This window comes from Clytia hemisphaerica, unplaced genomic scaffold, assembly GCF_902728285.1.
Source record: "Clytia hemisphaerica strain Z4C2 unplaced genomic scaffold, Clytia hemisphaerica genome assembly, whole genome shotgun sequence".
Classification (NCBI taxonomy): Eukaryota; Metazoa; Cnidaria; class Hydrozoa; order Leptothecata; family Clytiidae; genus Clytia; species Clytia hemisphaerica.
The window spans coordinates 352,466-372,056 of NW_027103994.1; the positions used below are offsets into that span (position 1 = coordinate 352,466).

General features: G+C 36.3%; 3 protein-coding genes across 3 annotated transcripts; 2 read left to right on the plus strand and 1 right to left on the minus strand.

Moving 5' to 3' along the window:
- Window positions 1-3,248: 3,248 nt before the first annotated feature.
- Window positions 3,249-17,736, plus strand: LOC136811216 (uncharacterized). The gene is made up of 6 exons (XM_067067828.1): window positions 3,249-3,375; window positions 4,011-4,095; window positions 4,451-4,542; window positions 5,187-5,246; window positions 6,203-6,262; window positions 17,167-17,736. The coding sequence occupies exons 1-6, from the start codon at window positions 3,262-3,264 to the stop codon at window positions 17,278-17,280; spliced, it is 525 nt and encodes a 174-aa protein (XP_066923929.1). The 5' UTR covers window positions 3,249-3,261; the 3' UTR covers window positions 17,281-17,736.
- On the minus strand, window positions 6,753-9,003 carry LOC136811305 (uncharacterized). The gene is made up of 3 exons (XM_067067921.1): window positions 8,895-9,003; window positions 8,259-8,548; window positions 6,753-7,487 (listed from the first exon to the last, which is right to left on the minus strand). Exons 2-3 carry the CDS (start codon window positions 8,530-8,532, stop codon window positions 6,859-6,861), a joined length of 903 nt encoding a protein of 300 aa, XP_066924022.1. The 5' UTR covers window positions 8,533-8,548; window positions 8,895-9,003; the 3' UTR covers window positions 6,753-6,858.
- Window positions 13,924-15,551, plus strand: LOC136811306 (uncharacterized). The gene is made up of 2 exons (XM_067067922.1): window positions 13,924-14,257; window positions 14,635-15,551. The coding sequence occupies exons 1-2, from the start codon at window positions 13,984-13,986 to the stop codon at window positions 15,261-15,263; spliced, it is 903 nt and encodes a 300-aa protein (XP_066924023.1). The 5' UTR covers window positions 13,924-13,983; the 3' UTR covers window positions 15,264-15,551.
- Window positions 17,737-19,591: the final 1,855 nt, after the last annotated feature.

Below are 19,591 nucleotides of genomic sequence, written 5' to 3' on the forward strand. Positions count from 1 at the left end.
GCACGAGTTATATAAATTTTCATATCCAGCCCATAATTTGATAAGGTGTGTTGTTTCATGGTCTACCCATTCCCTGTTGACGTCACCTTTTAACAAAGATGGCGGACGCCCTGGTTTTTTAGCTTGAACGGATTCCTTTTTTCCTGTCGTCGCCTTCAATTGAACCCTGAAAATGAAGTGATATTAATAGCGTAATGACTTCTCTTCTTTTGAATTGAGGCTTAAAAAAATCGGCAAAAAGATGAAAGGAGATGTACAAAGAACAAAGTTTTGAGATACAAAACAAGAACAAAGAACGAAGTTTTGAGATACAATATTTCTCGAAGGGAATTGCAATCTTTAAAAGTTTTGTTTTTAAATAAGAGTGATATCGTTTGCTTACTCATCACTTTTAAATCACAAGCTTTTTCACATTGGATGTGGAGTAAGATTGGTCAAAAAGAGGACATAAGAAAAACAATTTTAGCTTATATCAGCACAATATAACAATAGGCAGACACTGTCCTGATATGAAACATGTGCCTGATATCAAACGGGAACACTTATGTAAAAATAAAACCTTTAAGCGAGGTTTTATAAGTATCAATAAATGACTGACAATGATATGCGGGGCTCCTTCACTCACACCACGACATTTTCCTACAGGCTAACCGGTGTCACTGGAAAACCCGAGAAAAGTCTAGAACTAGAAGAATGTTGGTTAACAAAGGAACTTGGGTCAACAGTTAACGTGTGACCAAGTCTATTGTCAAAGACATTTTCTCCTCTCAGAAGCCCCCCCCCCCCTCAAAAGATATTTTAAATTCTACAGTCTCGCCGAATTTCAACCAACGGACTTACCACTGATCAAAATTTCCATCATTAGGTAGTACCACGATTTGTGTATTCTGATCCAGATAGTCCATCTTCATAAAATTTCTGCCTGAAAAAATTATTTCCTTAAAGGGATACAGCATACAGTTGTTGGTTTGAGATTTTAGTCCACAGAAGTATTCTGATTAGAACTATTCTAGTAGAACCGAATAACTGAAACCGAATATACCTAATATTTTGGTCTAGCAATCTTCTGAAATTTACAAAGTGAAATCTCATTTCTTACACGTTTCTTACGTTAAAATTCCACAATTTAATAAAAAAAACTTTGTAACTTAAATACTGTATTTACACTTTAGGAAACTTTCAACAACGGAGAATAAGAGAATATTCCATCCACTCTCAATATTCTCATAAACGAGAATTTTTCTTTGAGTTACGTTACAACACACATCTTTTTTTCTCTATTACAAATATTGTTTTGATAACTTAAAAGTCAATACACGCGCCAATATTAATCGAGAAGCCCGGAAAACCCGAGTTACAAAAACTCGAGTTACAAAAACCCGAGTTATTAAAACCCGAGTTACGACGAATGTGACGTCACAAGTTTCAAATTATGACGTCATGAGTGGGCTTTTTAACTCGAAAAAGTTTTTTAATGTTGTTTTGTAACTCGAAATATATATATTTTTTAATTTTGTTTTAGAGTTACGTACTGTTAGGTTCCAAATAAACTCCCCCCCCCCCCCGCTTTTTAATTTTTCGAAAATTTCTAACCCCCCCGGACCTTATTAGGACCACCCTGTTTTATTAATCTCTAAGAATATTTTCAGCTGTCAAAGAGAAAGCCCCTTATTTTTACCTTATTTTTGGGTTTCAGAAGTACAATTTCCAACCCCCCCGGCAATTAGGTCCCCCCCCCCCCCCGTTTATTAAAATCTAGAACATTTTCCAAACCCCCCCCCTCCCCGTTTATTTGGAACCTAAGAGTAACTCAAAAATAAATTTTAAATTTCATTTTTCGAGTTACGTAACTTGAAATTGTAGTACATTATTTGAACTTTCGAGTTATCTTCAGGTGAAACCAAGTAAGCCAAAAATTCTAGAATTCATATTATTAATAAATATACACCATTTCTTTCGAGAGAAGAATCAATAGATCCGATTTAGAATAAAAACTTATTTTAAAGCAGAAATGATAGAAACAGCGTCAAAAGATCTAATTTACAAAACAATAATTATTATAGAATAAAAGAGCAGGCGTTTTATAAACATGATTTTGAACAATCAGCAAAATATTATAAACAATCATTCTAAATATTTATTTTAACGATTACAATTCATTCATTATATTTTTGTACATTGCGTTATCTGGTACTCGATGTAGAAATTTTCTTCCGACACGCTAAAGCTCTGAAGGTCGGGAAAATTTTTCGAGTTAAAAGGCCCACTTATGACGTCATAATTTGAGACTTGCGACGTCACATTCATCGTAACTCGGGTTTTTGTAACTCGGGTTATTGTAACTCGAGTTTTTGTAACTCGGGTTTTCTGGGCCTCATTAATCGATAACAAAATAGGGGAAATTAAACTGACTGTTATTTGATCGTAACCATGGTGACGTAGAATATTGATCGTTTATATTGATATCTTTTATATTGGTTATAAGAATCATTGTGTCAAAAAACAATATCCGAACGGACTCTGACTACTCAGTGCATGAAACGCATTCGTTATAAAAAAGCGATGGTCTGAGAGGATCTACCCAGGCTCGTGGACCGCCTTCATAATTCTTCCCAAAAACCACATTCAAATTTGGGATGTATATTAAACCGACCAAAAACTTTTGCTTCTCCCCCTCATTTTAAGAATGCAAAGATTTGGTACACCTTTTAAAAAAATCAAAACAAAAACAAAATGGAGTTTAAAAAAAATCAAGATTTAAATACAGCTTTGTAGAAAAATTTGGCTTTGATTTAAAAAAGTTTTTGCATAAAGCGTGTATCGTGTATTTACCAAAGCAGTCTCGTGCAAAATTTCCGGTTGTATCTCCTTGGGATGCCGGAGATATGAGAGGATTTTATTCACCTTAACAAACATATTGAAAGATTTCTCTCTTTCTTTCCGTATATGATTATAATTAAGTCAAATGAAAATTTTCCTTCACTCGAATAATAAAAGAGGACAGGCGTTGATAGCCTAGTTAACTGTTGTTATATTTTTTTTCAGGCCATTGTATTCACTAGTACACCCTTCCTTTAAAATACCACATCTCCTGTGTTGTGCATACTTTGTGGCAAAGTATATTCTAGAATCGAATTTCGTTCTTGATCTAATCGTCACTCCCGTTCAGTTGCGATCTAAAGACATTGTGCCAAGATTTAGTTTCCAGCAAATTATTTAGACTACATTATTTTGTTTTTTAGATCCACTCGAGAACGAAAGATGCGAAAACTGAAGACATTACTCAAAAAATATCTGCTTCAACATATTTTCAACTTTCCATTTTTGAAACAGTTTTTACGGCGCATGCGTACAGCAGACCAAGTTGATGAACGGGTATGTTTTTTTGTATGGTGTGTTTAAGTAAACGAGGTTTTTATAAGAGATAGGTACAAAATAGAAGACTGGGAGAGGCTCGGCTAGTTTTATGGGATTGTTATTTGCAAACTCAAAATGTCCTTGAAATATATTTGGCGTGTCCACTCGACTTTATTTTTTGGTATAAAGGTATGGATTTGCAATCGGCACCTTCTTGGGCTTTTCTGAAATCTGATGCTTATATTGTTTTTATTATTATCTTAGGTTTTGGCCGAAATTGAGCCACATGTTTGGACTCGAATATTTTTAGAATACTCTAAATGCTCTATTTCTCTTAAGATTTTCTTTAATAGCCTTAAAACCACAATATTTTCTGGTCATTAATTTATCTAGATATCAAAAAGTCTTCGCATGACTTGTTTGCATTCTATTCTATCCAGTAAGCATCATCATTTAAAGCTTTTCAGACTAGAAGAGTGTGCGGATTCGGGGCTATGAAAGTTACCCTTAGCTTTATAAAAGTAGCCCCTTTACGGCAAAGTGAATACGTTTTTCTTTTGCAAATTGTCATATAAATTTTGAGACCAGTTAGGTTGAGTCGATGAAATTTTCTATTACTGTCTCTTAATTGTATTTCTCTTTATTTCCCATAGCAATCCATCGTCACTTTTCTTGGTTCTTCAACTTTTAACGATTGGACATTGAAGAAATTTGAATCTTTGAAAGCATCACCTGAAGGTATTAAGCAAGATAAAGTCTATCTTGAAATCCTCAACTTAAAATTTATTTATCAATATGCGATGTTATAATTTTTGAAAATATCTCCAGCTATTTAGAGAAGAATCTTTTATTTCGCTCTAAATAGCCTATGGTTTTAGGTCTACAACTACCTTATTTATTGTGGTATTTATAGAAGGTACAGTTTCCAAACCTCCTCAGAAATTAGCCCCCTCCTTCTGTTCATTAAAATTTGAAGATTTTTCCATCTATTCCTCGTTTATTTCTATCCTCTGATTATTAGACACCTGTTATATGGTGGCTTGAAGTGATGAATGATGGAAATTTTGAAAATAAACCCCTTGCCTTTTTGCAGGTATCATTATGGATTCAATCGGAATCAACCATGACGAACTAGAAACATATTATCGTTCTTACATTCTAGATGTGCTAATTGAATTTCAAAAGGTTTGATTAAAAAAACTTCAGTGACAAATTATTTTTGAGACGTTATATTTATTATGAGTTTATTATATCGGTTGGGTTATCAAAAAGACACTAAACAATGGGGGGGGGTCGGTAATGAAAATGACATTATTTTCGGAGGGACTCTTTACATTCGAAGACATTTTTGGAAAGTGTTTTAAGGTTTTCAAGCATTATGAATTAGAGACATTTTTGTCTTCACATGACTAATCTTTCCCAAAATTGCTGATATTTGCTGTTGTGCATGAATAAAGTCAAGTGAAAAGTACAGCACTACTTTTTGAATTGAGAAAATTTTGTAGAAATTCGACTTTATGATATTTGATTTTCTTCGATAGGAAAATTTTAAATTTTTTGAAAAATTATGAAAAGTTTCGAAAGAGATTCAAAAAATGGCTAATTATAGTACCGAATGATGCCATCAGTAGGCCATTTCACAGTCGAAATGGGTCATGGGTAATTAGGACTGATCGTGCCTCCAACGCAATAATCTTTGACCAATAGTAGGTAGACATTAGCGTGCTGTGGTCCTGATTACCCGTTACGCTTTGAGACTGTGGAATAGCCTATTTGTACGTTACTCTTCAAAAATTAACTTTCTTGTTTTTTATCTCTCTTTTTTGTAGTTATATTTGAAGAAAGACACTGTAGACAACTCACGTGACCCATATCAACTGTTAACTCAGGTAAAGAGATGAATCATCTATATCCGTGTTTTTTTTAATGTATGGTTTCCCCATTCCATAGAGTTTCCGCGGAGCGATATTAACAGGCCTCCAATCCACCATCGGAATATCAGACAGTGATGCCATAACTAAAATGGCAAAGGCAAAGAACCAGCGACATTATCTGTACTGATTGCTGCAAAGCGCCGTTTCTTCCAAAATGAACTTGAATTGACAAATCATTGCTTCTTCAAAATCGAACATAAGGCAATGTTAATGCTAATTAATGGTCTGATTTTGTGCCAATAAGCGAGCGAAAAAAACCTGAAAATTGTATTTTTGGTACACCCGCTGCTGCTTACTCCGCCCGGGTTAAACTCCGTTCCCATTTATCCTGCTTCCTAAATTATTCATCTCAAAGTCACCTTGTGTAGATGATAAGATCGTCTACATGGGATCATCCCCCCCCCTCAGGAAGATGGGGGGAATCAGATTTTGGTGCCAGGGGGGAAGTGAAATTTTCAAGCTTGATGGGGGGAGAAAGACGAATAGGGGGTATATTCAGTCCTCTAGGAGTAACAGGATAAATACAGACCTTCCTGGTGTGTTTGGGCATTCAGGCTTATGAACCTGTCTTTCTAGGGATTTTGAGAGTCTTTTTTTGCTATAGTAGCTTGCGAATGGTTGCGTCTGGATCATCACTTCGCAACCCTTATACAATACGGCTAGGGGGATTTCCCAATTGGGGGGAGCACGAATTTTAAAGACAGGTGGGGGGAGGCCAGATGGAGGATTTTAGCTCTTATTAGGGGGGGGGCAAAAAGCTGGAGGACGCCATGGTCTACATGTTTGGCTAAAACTGGATATTTGTCCATGTTTAAAAGAATCCCTTTTTTTTACAAAATTCGATCTTGGATTATCCAATTTTTGTTAAGTTGTAATATCTAATGACCTTTATGTATGTTTTGTTTTTTTAGGTGGAAAGTATCATTCTAGAGAAACTAAGCAACACAAATATCAATACTGGTTTTCGTTCTGTAAGTAAATGGTTTCTTTTGTTTGTACGAGAGATGTTAGAGTAAAAACTGTTTGGAATTATCCAACCACAAGGGATCGAAACCGGAGATTAAATCTACGAACTTGCGCTCCGCAGCTGGATGTTCTACCTTAGATAGACTTGGTAAATGTTGATCTATAAACCCTAACCTTTAGATACAATAAATTTTTGCGCTAAACTGACCCTTAGAGAAAAAAAAACTTAATCCTTAAAAAGTTTTTTTTTTTACTTTTTTTGGTTTTCATACCCTTGCAGAGCACTTTTTGTTGCTCTAAGAGGGACTTAGAAAGTAGAAAAAACAACCCCTAAGGTCTGTGCATGAGGGAATAAAACAACCCCTAAGGTCTGCGCATTATCAGCTTTTTGATTCTTACTGATAGCGCTAGATAATATTCTGGCGTCCATCAGTAACGTAAGTAAAGTCTGGGATACACGGGAACGAGTTTGGGACTAAATAAAAAACAATGTGCTTTAATGAAAGGATGCACTCTTGACATTCAAAGGAAAAAAAATTAAATACTACTTCTATTGATGTACTTTTATTATACTCTTGAAAGTGTTTGTTGTTGTTAAAGCTCAACGCCATCGATTGATAATAACTGATCCAGCACAAGAAAATTCATTGAAAGACATCGCAAGTATTTTCTTAGCGCCTCTTTTATTGGTGCTCCGTTCGGCGTCGCTGTTTCCGTAAACGTGAACGGTGAATTCCAAATGAAACTCTTGTCCACCATGTACTTTACCGTTGTGACGTAAGCTGGTGATTTCAAATTCGTCTTCTACGCCTTCCTTCCTTTCACGATCCCCGGTCGGTGTATCGAAATTACGGATAGGCACGGAAAATTTCATTCGGGCGACCCAATGGTCTTTCTTTGAAGGTACGTTGAATACAGCCGCGGCGCGATATCCGTCAGTCATGGTTGAATCAATCATGAAGATACGACACGCTGGTAAGATTTCTTCTTGAATGGGTGGTTCGGGACAGATGAAATTCCCGAACTGGATTGACTGGATCCCGATTACATTCTGTTTATTCGTTTCGAGACGTCTGTCCGGATGCAGAAGATGTGAGCGCCACGTCAAATCAATTTTGTAATGATCACCGGTTGACAGACGCTCCATGCGGTCACGGTAAACATCTTTGACGAAAATTGTGAAGTTTTGTTTGTTCCCTTTGTCCGTGGCCTGGCGCAATCCATGATCCTCTGAAAATACGGAAATTTTCTATCAAAGCACATTTTCATTTATATTTTCTTTACTGCGGATGCCTTTTTTAAACAAGTTCAACGCTGGCCGATCGATAATTGATGCCTATGAATTTTATCCAAAATTTTTCATACTCGTAATACTCGTAGTTGGTAGTGAATATCTTAAGGTAAATTAAGCTGGATCGTTTAACCTCAGCCTCGATATAAGTAAGAACAGTGGGGGGTTGGAAAATTTTGATAAACGGGCGGGGACCTAATTGCCGGGGGGGTAGGAAATGGTACTTTTGAAAACCCAAAAAAAGGTAAATATAGGCTAAAATCAGGCTTTTTGGAGCAAAATAAGGGGATTTCTTTTTGTCAACTGAAAATATTCTTAAAAATTGATAAACGGGCGGGGGGGGTCCTAATAAGGTCCGGGGGGGTTGGAAAATTTTCGAAAAATTAACAAGCGGGGGGGAGGGCGTATATTTGGAACCTAAGAGTAAGGGACTAGAGACGAAACTCTCACGAGAATGAAAGCCGAAGAACGTGAGCTACGCGTAAGGTCAGATTTTGTGAAAGCTAAAGAGAGCGCTAGATTCAATCTGCCATTCTGAGTGTGGCGCAAATCTTAAGGCTTCGCATTTTCTTACTCGGGAATGGTTGAAAATTCATCTTCCGGACTTTAAACTCAATGGTGAAAACAATTAGGGTAACACCGTACAAAAGACTTCTAACCTATGGTTATACTTCACTGGTCTGGACTTTGTAGCGGAAGATAATAATTACCTTCCCACGGATGAAACACGTCCAATTCGTGACTAAACGTGATTTTGATATCCCCGTTTTCAAACAGTTTCCTGTCGTCAGAGCTCATCTTTTGTGGGTTCATTTCTTGCAAGACGGGTAGTCTCAGGTAACCTTCAAATCCTTCGATATGGTCTTTACAGATGTGGAAATATTGATTGCAAGGATATTCTTGTCTATTCCACATGTCTGAACAACCATTTGCTACTGATGCATTGACCAGAACCAATACAAGGGCTAACAATTTATGTACCATTTTTCTTTCTTCTTATCTATAAGAGTTCCCAGTTTATTTAAGTTTAACTTAACCCTAGCGTAACCATGTCTAGTCTGTACACAGACCCGATATCTACGGCTAATTTCTAAATTCATTGCCGTAGAGGGTCTATAGTCATTGTCTTTTCTGATTTGAGATTTTTCAAACTGGCCGGTTCAATGGAGTACGGGTGAGAAAGGGGAGACGACAAGTAAAGTTTTGCTATTTATCAATCATACTTTAACAGAGGTTTCCGTACGGGAATTTTTTTATGAAACAGACAGTGCGCACAGAGTTTACTACATAACGATAAAAATAAGATACGCTCTGGTACAGAGTAGAAAATGTCTAGATATACTCACCTACGAAAGCTAAAGCTTCGGTCAGCCTGCAGTATCGAAATGTTACACTTAGCCATTAATAACGACAAGTGGACTGTCTCCTTATATACTGCTCCCTTTAATAGGTCTCGATTACAATTCTTTTATGAAATCATGTCGGCGTATACACAGCTTGAATTGTGCTTTTGGCTCGTCAAGATTACTCTTTCTATCTCCACAATATATATTAGATTATTACAAAAATATCAAAACGATTGTAATAACATCAAAAGAATCGACAATTTCCTGCGTAGACTTGACAAAAAATGTTTTTTTAAACATATATAAATCTCGAGTAAATTTCATATTGAGTCGTCGCCTTTGATATGTCCGCAATCTTTTTCCAATGCGGACCATAGATTAGATTTTGTTAGAACTTTTAATTTATTTAGTTTGTCGTTGAAAATTCATGCTATGCATAGTGTTTCATTAACAGATTAGCGTGAAAAAAAAAGTACCAGGGGGGGAATCTAAAAGAATTTTTCGGACTGAAATAGAATATCATTTTAATCGGGCCATTATTTAGGAAATGGAGTAATTTCAAAGCAGGATTGACGACTAGGTCGGAAATATAATCCAGGGTGCTAACAAATGTCCCGAACAAAATTGTAAAATCGGACTAAGCCTCCTGAGGTGGTTTAACCAGTGAGGGAGATTTTTGTTTGAAACTTTACAGGTGCTTATTTTTTGGATGAAAAGAGTATAAGTTTATTTTTATCCCTTTTATTATTTTATTATCTATTTTATTTATTACCATAGCATCGTCTATCCCATTGAGTTTAAACCCCGAGGAGCTAGAAAAAAATCCTCTAACCTTTCCCAGGCAAGTAAAAGTAAAGCCACTTATTTCCCATCCAAAACGCGCCTAGAACGCGCCGTAATCATGACGACGGACTGTATCTAGTGGTTTCTTTGTTTTTGAGGACTGCATCTTTTGAAATCTAGCGATAGATTTTAGTTTTAATCCGGCGTTTGCAGGGATTCTGGATGGGAAATAAGTGGTTTTATCTCCCATCCAGGAGTCTCGAGTCTCGCCCTTCGGGCTTGGAAGTCAATGATCTAACTAGCCTTGATATTAACATCCTCGTGGGAGTCAAGCCTGGCTAATAAAGCTGCAGTAATAATGATGAAAAGTATCACACGTTTTTCCTACTGTTCTATAGACTTCTATATACCGCCTCTATGTGATTCAACACTGTTATAAAAATCGAGATTTTAATTAAAATTTCACAAGATATAATAGGATTTTCTCCATATGGTCACCTTCCCACGTGATTAAAAAGGGACACATGGACGACGCATCTCTTGTCTAAAAAACAGCGTTTTAATACTTAGGCTATTTAATAATTTAGTACGTTTGTTCAAATTACTATTGCAGGATGCTCTTCATTATTTCGACAGCTCTTAGTCTAGACTTCATTGCTAGAGAGAAATTGCTACTACTTTGACAATGAAGAAGGACTATGAAATTAAGAAAAATTAAGACTCCTTGTATTTTATTTGAAAATGCTTCTTGCTTGGATTTCTGTACCGCAATCACTGATTTTCAGGAGCCTCCTCAAATTTAATTCAAACCACAACCCTATATTTTTGAATGAGTTATCATTAGAATTATGATTCTAAAAGACATTATGGTATGAGTGGTAAGAGCGCTTTGGTTTCTGTTTGGAAGGCCGTGGATTCTTAGCTCCATGTAAATCAACCATTGTAGTAAACTATGCTATAGTCTATGACAAATCATTATCTAAGAAATAAGCCTGAACCCAAAGGAAATTCGCAAACGGGGCTTTTTGCCGAAAAGAGTCTACAGCCGGTCGAGTTTGCCACTCTTCTTTGAAACTCACGGCTGTATAATCCGCGCGTACAATATTTTCCCGCCTTTACTATCACTGTAACGGACGATAACATCGTCTACTTTTGTATCATTAGATAACGAACGTAGGTCTATTAAGATACAAATCTTTCGTTGAAAGTGATAATTTGGAGCCTAAACTAGTAGAAGGTTAACATAACTCTGATACAAGATTGTGGGTTATATGCCGGACATTTTATTTATTTATTTATTCTTTATTTAAAGTTGGGTACTAAAAATCTAGATTTTACAAATGAATATAAAGTCTAATTAAATCCAACTTAGTAAAAAAAAAAAAAAAAAAAAAAAACGTTGTGGTGTGTGGTGAAACTCATCCCGTTAAACGCTCGCAACGAGCCCTGTGCTCTCCCGTGTAGTTCGAGTGTCGTCATTACATCATGGTATCTGTATGTCGCGTGCACTAGCAGTATCTAGACATCGCTAACCGTTCCAACGTGAAAAAAGGAGGAATCTTACTTCGTAAGGAGTAGTACTCTGCTCATTCTCTAGTGAAAGACTTTCATAAAGGTTTGCAATTCACACTACATAAGTAAGTAAGTAAGTAAGTAAGTAAGTCTGCGACCGCAGTCGGAGGCGACCCGAAGGCTCCTCTTTCGATAGCTATCTACCCGAAGTTAGGGGAGGGCGCCACTCTTTCTCCCTGGATTTCTCCACTTACCCTTGATCCTTCTCTTAGTTGCTGAGCATCAAGCAGAGAGGCATCAAGTACACTACATAAGAAGAAGGGCCGGTTCCCCGATGGGGTGGGCTCGTATCACTATATAATCAGTAGATGAGTTAAAACTCTAGTTAAAAATTATTAAATGTGGTAGATCTGGGTATTGATATCAAAGGTCTTGCTCTAGAGACGCCATAGGGAGACCATTTTAATTCAATCCTCTAATAAGCTCTGTGGAAAGCAGCTCTTAAGCTCTCTAGGAAAAAAAACAGATTAAGATACTTCCCACGTATGTCTGAAGTTATGACATTGTAAATATCATGCAAAGGATTGTTGTTTTATTACGCCAGCAAATCCCTGTAATGTATTATAGTATCTTGATCTATAACCCCTACGCACTAAACAAACCTAAATTGTCATGATAATTGGCAATTCTCAATAATCGTCTATTTCATCAGCATTTAGCCTTTGCTCGCTTCATTCTTGAGAAGGGTTAAAATGATAATCTCGAAAATCATCCTCAACATTCCCGAATGAAATATTTTCCAGAAAATCCTGCTGATGGTATTTAGTAAATCGTAGCTCTCAGTAGACGGCTTAACGTGAAAACTCAGATTTGACCTCTGAAAATTGCCCACAATGCTTTGCGCGGAAAAAAGTTCACGGTGAATTTTTATATTTATTTCAAATATTGTCATTCATTTTTAGTCGTTACCTAGAAATCTAAGCTAGTTTGATTCAGTCACTTGGATAAATCTGATGGTTAAGTTGTGACTTAATTATATGGTTGATTACATTTAGCTTAGATTTGTAAGGGACGAACGGGGCGATAAATCCGTAATAACCCCGCTTTTTTGGAATCGCCCTGATGTAAACAAGAATTTCTATTGGTTGAAAAGTATCGTACGATATCTTCAGAGCATTTTGATTGGTTAACAAAATATCGCACAAAATTTTTAAGCAAATCTAGATAAGAGTGTCAATGAAATGTTTTTTATAGTTTCGAATGTTTTTATAAGTTTCGAAAAAAAAACAAAAAAAAACGATTGATTGTTTTTCAATTCTTTTTTTGACCATATAATTAACGCGGAATAACATGGTATTCTCGGGTGATTTTGGATTAATAACCCCTCGTTTCATTGAAAACATTTCAAAATAGCCCTCACTACGTTCAGGCTATTTTGAAATGTTTTCAATGAACCTCGGGGTTATTAATCCCAAATCACCCTCTAAACCATGTTATTACTAGTACGAATAACATCTATGTTTCAATTATTAAGCTTGCCGCCCACTATGCCGTGTCTTAAAATGTGGAAGGTCCGTTTATCATAATGATAAAACGACAATTAATAACGAACTATCTACATTAAAGGAAGAAATTTTGGCGTGAAATTGATTTAACGGATGGCCAAAAAAGTTTTTTCAGAGGGAATTTTATTTGGTGGTTAACTTGAAAAATTTAATTTGGCCGAAATTTAATTTGGCGGACGAAGGACATTTTTGTCCAAAAAACGTCATTAAAAAAGGAAATCCTGTTTTAAAGCTTAAAATAGCACACATTTGGGGAAATAGATTAAGCAATTTAAATTTAGCGAGGATTTATATCGACAGATGACGGAAAAATTAATTTTGGCGGGAACTTAATTTGGCGGAGGTTGGCCAAATTTTCTTACCGCCGAAATTTCTTCTTTTAATGTATACCATCATCGTCTAAATAAGGCCATCAGAGAAGGGAAAATTTTGAGGAACATCCTGCTAGGGGGCAATAATCAGTGACAGGTATATTAACAAAGGTGTTTGTTACAAATTCGTCATGTTTTCTTATAAGCATAACGCTTATAAGCATAACGCTTATAAGCATATGAAGGCTCAGATTTGCAGAATTCCTAAACATGACATAATTTATACGCCAGCCTGAAATATTTTTCAAAAAAAGTTTTCATTTTTATCTGTTTAAAAAGTTTGGTAGAGGTCAAGTAAAAAAAAGACATTCCACTGCTAGCTACATTCCACTGCTCCCAAAATCTGAACAAATTTTTACAAGATTTCGGAAATTTCACTAAAAACTTGGTTCGGGGTGAATCTTAAGCGTGCTTATTAAAAAAACACGTACCACTTTTTGTTTTCAAATGTATTCGGCTGGAAACTTTTCGTTTACGTTTTTTCTTTAAGGGATGATAGCATTGTCTAGGAAATACCATATAGGTAAGTAAGGCCACTTGCAAGCTCCTCAGTTAAGCTGACCTTTTCATAAAACCATAAAGACCTCCTCCAAACTGTATAGCTATAGAATAATAAACCTAGATTATTTAAAGCCGGTGATTTCTGATTTTCTTTTAAATATAGAGGATAAGGAATGCCTTTGGGGGAATTGAAAAGCTTCCGTTTGATGCCAATTATCTTTATCAGACCTTTAGTTTTAATTTTGAAAGTTTAAAAGTTGAGGCTAGTATCCTTTAAGAATCAGTCTGTCTGTCGTTTGAATTTGGTAACTGAGAGAAAAGGACAGAGAGTTGCGGTTTTGATTCCGTATAGTAAAAATGGTACATAAATTGTTAGCCCTTGTAGTGGTTCTGGTCAATGCATCAGTAGCAAATGGTTGTTCTGCCATGTGGAATAGACAAGAATATCCTTGCAATCAATACTTCCACATCTGTAGAGACCACATCGAAGGATTTGAAGGTTACCTAAAACTACCCGTTTTGCAAGAAATGAACCCACAAAAGATGAGCTCTGACGATAGGAAACTGTTTGAAAACGGAGATATCAAAATCACGTTTAGTCACGAGCTGGATGTGTTTCATCCGTGGGAAGGTAATTTGACTTTTCTGTATGTTCCAGTAAAAGTAACAAATTTCAATACACAGTACAATCAACAATCAATTAATCTTATTTCAATTATTGTAAACCCTTCAATTTTTCAATATTTTTTAACGTTTTAATCTTATCAACGCAGAAAAAATCGCGATCTTATTTAAGCCCGTTATCAAGAAATACAGCCTTCATGCTTCTACTGCTAGCTAAAAGTATGGACGGACTAAATGATCTTTATTTGATAATATTTCACTCGTAATTATGTTTGCAACGAGGACAAAATCTTAAACCCTAATCGACTGTTATTGGACTTATTATGTCAAAATGAAACAATGTTTATTGTGTTAAGTCTCTTAAGTAAGTTTCTGCATTTTCAGAGGATCATGGTCTGCGTAAAGAAAAGGACAAAGGGAACAAACAAAACTTCACGATTTTCGTCAAAGATGTTTACCGTGACCGCATGGAGCGTCTGTCGACAGGTGACCATTACAAAATTGATTTGACGTGGCGCTCACATCTTCTGCATCCGGATAAACGACTCGAAACGAAGAAACAGAATGTAATCGGGATCCGGTCAATTCAATTCGGGAATTTCATCTGTCCTGAACCGCCAGCTGCCGAGGTGGTTTTACCGAAATGTCGTATCTTTATGATTGATTCGACCATAACTGATGGATATCGCGCCACGGCTGTTTTTACCGTACCTTCAAAGAAAGACCATTGGGTCGCCCGAATGAAATTTTCCGTGCCTATCCGTAATTTCGATACACCGACCGGGGATCGTGAAAGGAAGGAAGGCGTAGAAGACGAATTTGAAATCACCAGCTTACGTCACAACGGTAACGTACATGGTGGACAAGAGTTTCATTTGGAATTCACCGTTCACGTTTACGGAAACAACGACGCCGAACGGAGCGCGAATAAAAAAGGCGCTAAGAAAATACTTGCGATGTCTTTCAACGAATTTTCTTGTGCTGGATCAGTTATTATCAATCGATGGCTTTGAAACCTGATTGATCAAACTCATGCAAAATTTAAAAAGTTATTTTATATAAACTCTTTGTGAAGTAGAAACTCCCTCAGGTTTCCAACATAAAACTTACGCAACTTACGTTTGGGATACAGGGGTGATTTCTTTATATTTTGTATATTTTGGGTAGTCAGTATAACAGCATGTTTATTATAATTTTTCGGTTTTTTTATTGTGCATATCAAGTTTTTCTTTTGATGCTCAGACATTAGAATTTAAAAAAATTGTAATCATTAAACTTTCGCGAAAAGCACCAAACTTTTACATGAATCTTTCTTATTCTTTGAATGGAAGTGTTGCCCAAAAGGCAAATTTAAAAGACCTTTTCATAATTAATCTCACGACCAACTAGCGCGTTGTTTTGAAAATAATGCAAATCAAAATCTCAGAGGTTCAGCACTCTTTTGATTGAAAATCTCAAGGAAGATGATCACCTTGGTAATCGTTTCAAAACGAGGCAGAGGTTGATGTGACGTAATTTATGTAAAAGTCTATTGACTCCTGATCTGAATGGACTGTTCCATTAAAAACTCATACATTGGGGGGGGGGGGGTGGACGAACCTTTTCAATTCAATCGTTTCAAAGATTTCAAAAATTCAAAATTTGCAAAGAAACCCTTTCATACCTTAAAGTGTGACGGTGGATGAACTAAAACCAGTCTTTTTAAACCTGGAGAAATGAAAAAGCACTCCTTTAGTACTGTGACTATCACAGCTCGAATAAATTCGTTAATATTTTCTCTTTGAAAACTTGAGTAGGGTACTCCTTGAGACCACCTGGAAATTCTTCTCGGGCTACCCCCTGGAAATCTTCATCCACTCCCTGTATGGATATAAAATGGAATGACCCAATGCTGCAGGTTCAACTCAAGTATGTATCTGATATCTTCAGAAATTTCGTTGCCTCAGTTACACGTGAAACACTCTTTTACAGATTTTTTTTAGCACCATTCATCTCAAATGACATGTCTCTGTTTTTTTTGTTTTTTTTTGTTTTTTGTTTTTTTTTTATCTAAAGTGTAGGTAGCACGAACAAATAGTACAAAACTAAAGGTTCCTAACCTCCAGCAAAAGGACCACCAGATCATACCGCCAGGAGGACTCTGTTATACCCGTTAGGACACTTTACTCTAAGGGATTCAAAAAAAGAATCGGGGACGGTATCAGCGTAATTTTCCGATGACAATCTATATTTTAATGACTGCTGCTCTTCCGATAACTGCCTCTGAGGTTATTACCTCCTTAAAGATCGGCTTCAATTTCAATTGGCTCATACGATCACTTGTAGAAAGCAATTTAACGGTGAACTCGTGCTTGTGACCACATGCCTTTTTTGATTAATTAATTTTCATGTTTGGTGTATGTCCATTAATTATTGCAGCAAAAGCATACAGTTTAATAAGATTTATGTCATATCCCATTCATTCAGGGCTTAAAACTATCCTAAAAAACCTGAAGGTCGAGTTTACATGGAAGGAATGGCGTCAAAATTACTTAGTAAAGAGACGACCTCAGAAATTTGATGTAATACTTTCTGTTAAACTACTCTATTCCGGTCTCCTCTCGCTCTCACACTAGAACATGTTCTGAATTGATAGATTTAACGTCGATGTGGACTAAAAATACAGCTAACACTCTCTATTTCAATTTTCAAGGGGGATTAGGATTTCATCGAATAATGGAACTTATCAAATAAAAAAGCCTCTTGTTGACGGTGACTTTCAATATTATCGAATAACGGAGTGCACCGAATAGACGAACGTCGAATTAGGCCATGCTCAGACGTTCCGAAACTAGTGTGAACGTCAAAATTCGAAACGTCAAAAAAGAACATGGTCTTAGAGAGCGTCAAATATATCCTCTTTCTTCTGCGTTTCAGATGATGCATGATATGATGGATGTTCACCTCGATTTGTTTGTATTTTGCATGACGTTAACGATGGCTTTCCTCGGTACCCTGTTTGGTCTCCTACAAGCTTACCAAATCACGTGACGCATCTTTCTGTTCAATGATTGGATGAGGGTGATCACGTGATGATCTTATCTTTGCAATGATTGGTTAACATTGATCATAATTGGTTGTGGTTACCCACGTGACGTTCTTCTTTCTTTATGCAATTGGATGAAACTTCCCACGTGAGGTAATCTTTTTACGACTATTGGGCCAAAGTTTACCACGTGACCAGTGACTAAATATCAATTCGAGATCATAGATGATATATCGATATACGATATCTTGAAAGACAACGGACAATAAATGACAGACCATGAGACTGTACCATGTGATCGTTTTCATTCCGCTAAAGAAGGTTCATACTTAAAAATTATAGGGAGACTGGTTGGGCTATAATGAAGCAAATAAATGGAGCTGTTAATTGTCCAAAAATTATAAAATACACTGTACATCTATGGAAATTGTAGTCATAAAAATATGATTTTAACTATACAAGCAAGTTTTGGTGATTTAGATACGGTATAAATGGGTAAAAGTATTTGCTCTGAAAGGTCAAAAAGGCTCAATACGGAAACTAAAACACTAACACTCTCTATAGCCAAGTTATAGAATGAATTTTTAAGAGTTTGTAGATTTTCATAGTCTCTGATCCTTATTTTGCATAAACTTACCCCCCCCTCCCCACATAGGGCTAATTAGCAGAACGTTAAATTTTCAGGGGGAGCGGCAACCTCGCTCCCTGCGTATTATCAACTTTTTTGATGCTTTCTGATAGCGCTAGATAATATATCCTCTGGATTCAATCAATAACGTAAATAAAGCCTGGGATACACGGGGAGGAGATTGGGGGAGCGGCTGATTATATAATAAGATTATATTAAAATTTATTGCTTGAAATTGTCGCAGTGACAGTAAAATAGTAACCTGTCATTTCTGAAAAGATTATGTTATCGGAGTAATGAAAGGTCATTAGTTTGTAGTTAATTTCAGAAATATTTCTTCAGCTAATTATGATGTACATCGTCCTCCTATTATCAAACTCGATAACTGAGCTAATTTTAGTGGTTGCAAATTAAGTATAATTTGTACGTGTATGTTAAATGACGATTTAATGATTTAATTATACCGATAACACAGGAATGTAGTTCGCAATATTGTTACAAATGCTACCTTAGTAAAGTTAAAAACTTAATTAAGAATTAAGTTCCCTTATAGGCTAGAACATATAAACGACTGGACATCCATCTCCTTTGTCTTTTTGTAGAAAAGGCTGCTAGCTTCGTTGCCGCCTCGTTAAAAGCATAAAATGAAACAACAGATTTTGATGATATACCACTTGGGAATACCTTGCTAACAACGTCAAAACTTCGACAAAAGTCTCTGTTGTTGTACTCTTCTCTCAAGTCGTTTATCTATATCATAACAAAGATAACAGAGGCAAAATCATCGTCAGCTTGTCAAAACTCCGACTAATATTTCTAAATTTTGACTTAAAAGTGTCTAACAATTTTAGAGAGTGTCACATTCTAATTTCGATATTCTTATGAAACATGCTCTCAACTTTGGCAAGCTATTTTTTTCAAGTCATAAAAAAAATTATTGGAGTGACAAAAGGGATTCAAAAGTATACACGCAGTTAAAATTCTGCATTTTAGAGTTGAAAATGTCGATAAAATATATTGCAAACTTGTGAAAAAAATTGAAAATAATTTTTTTGTGCATTAGGAGTAATGTTCAAGCTATATCAATCCTTTTACCTAAATAATTCAAAGAAATAAAATTATGACGGAATATTGTCGGATTTTTCATACCAATTGTGAAATACAGGCGGCAATGAAGCTCGCTTCAAAGAGACAGTAAAAGATAGACGTCCAGTCGTTTATATGTTCATGGCTAGACTAACTAACTATGTTGAAAACACTCAGCACTTTTAGGCGTAGTAGTGTAGTTGTTATCAAACTTGATTCCCGACTGGGATTTCAGGGTTTGATTCTCACTCGGTGTTATGATTCACTTGGGAAGTGTATGCACCTTCACCTGGGTCGACCCATGCCTTGTGAGGGGAACTGGGTGCTATCACTCTGATAAAAGAGTTTTGGGAGTATGCCAGGCATTGCGTGTGGTGTGGTGACGATACTCATAGGTTCAACACCTGTGATAATATCCTCATGTGTAGTTCGAGTATCATCATCTATGCGCCAATACCTCTGTCATTTCGCGAGCGCAGGTTAGTAGTGTCTGGTAAGTAATTATCAGGGATAACCTAGGATAGATATCAATCCAGGGATAGGGTCCGCATTCCGGATGATTCGGAGGCTTCTCTTCTCTTCTTTCTTCTCTTAGGCTAGAC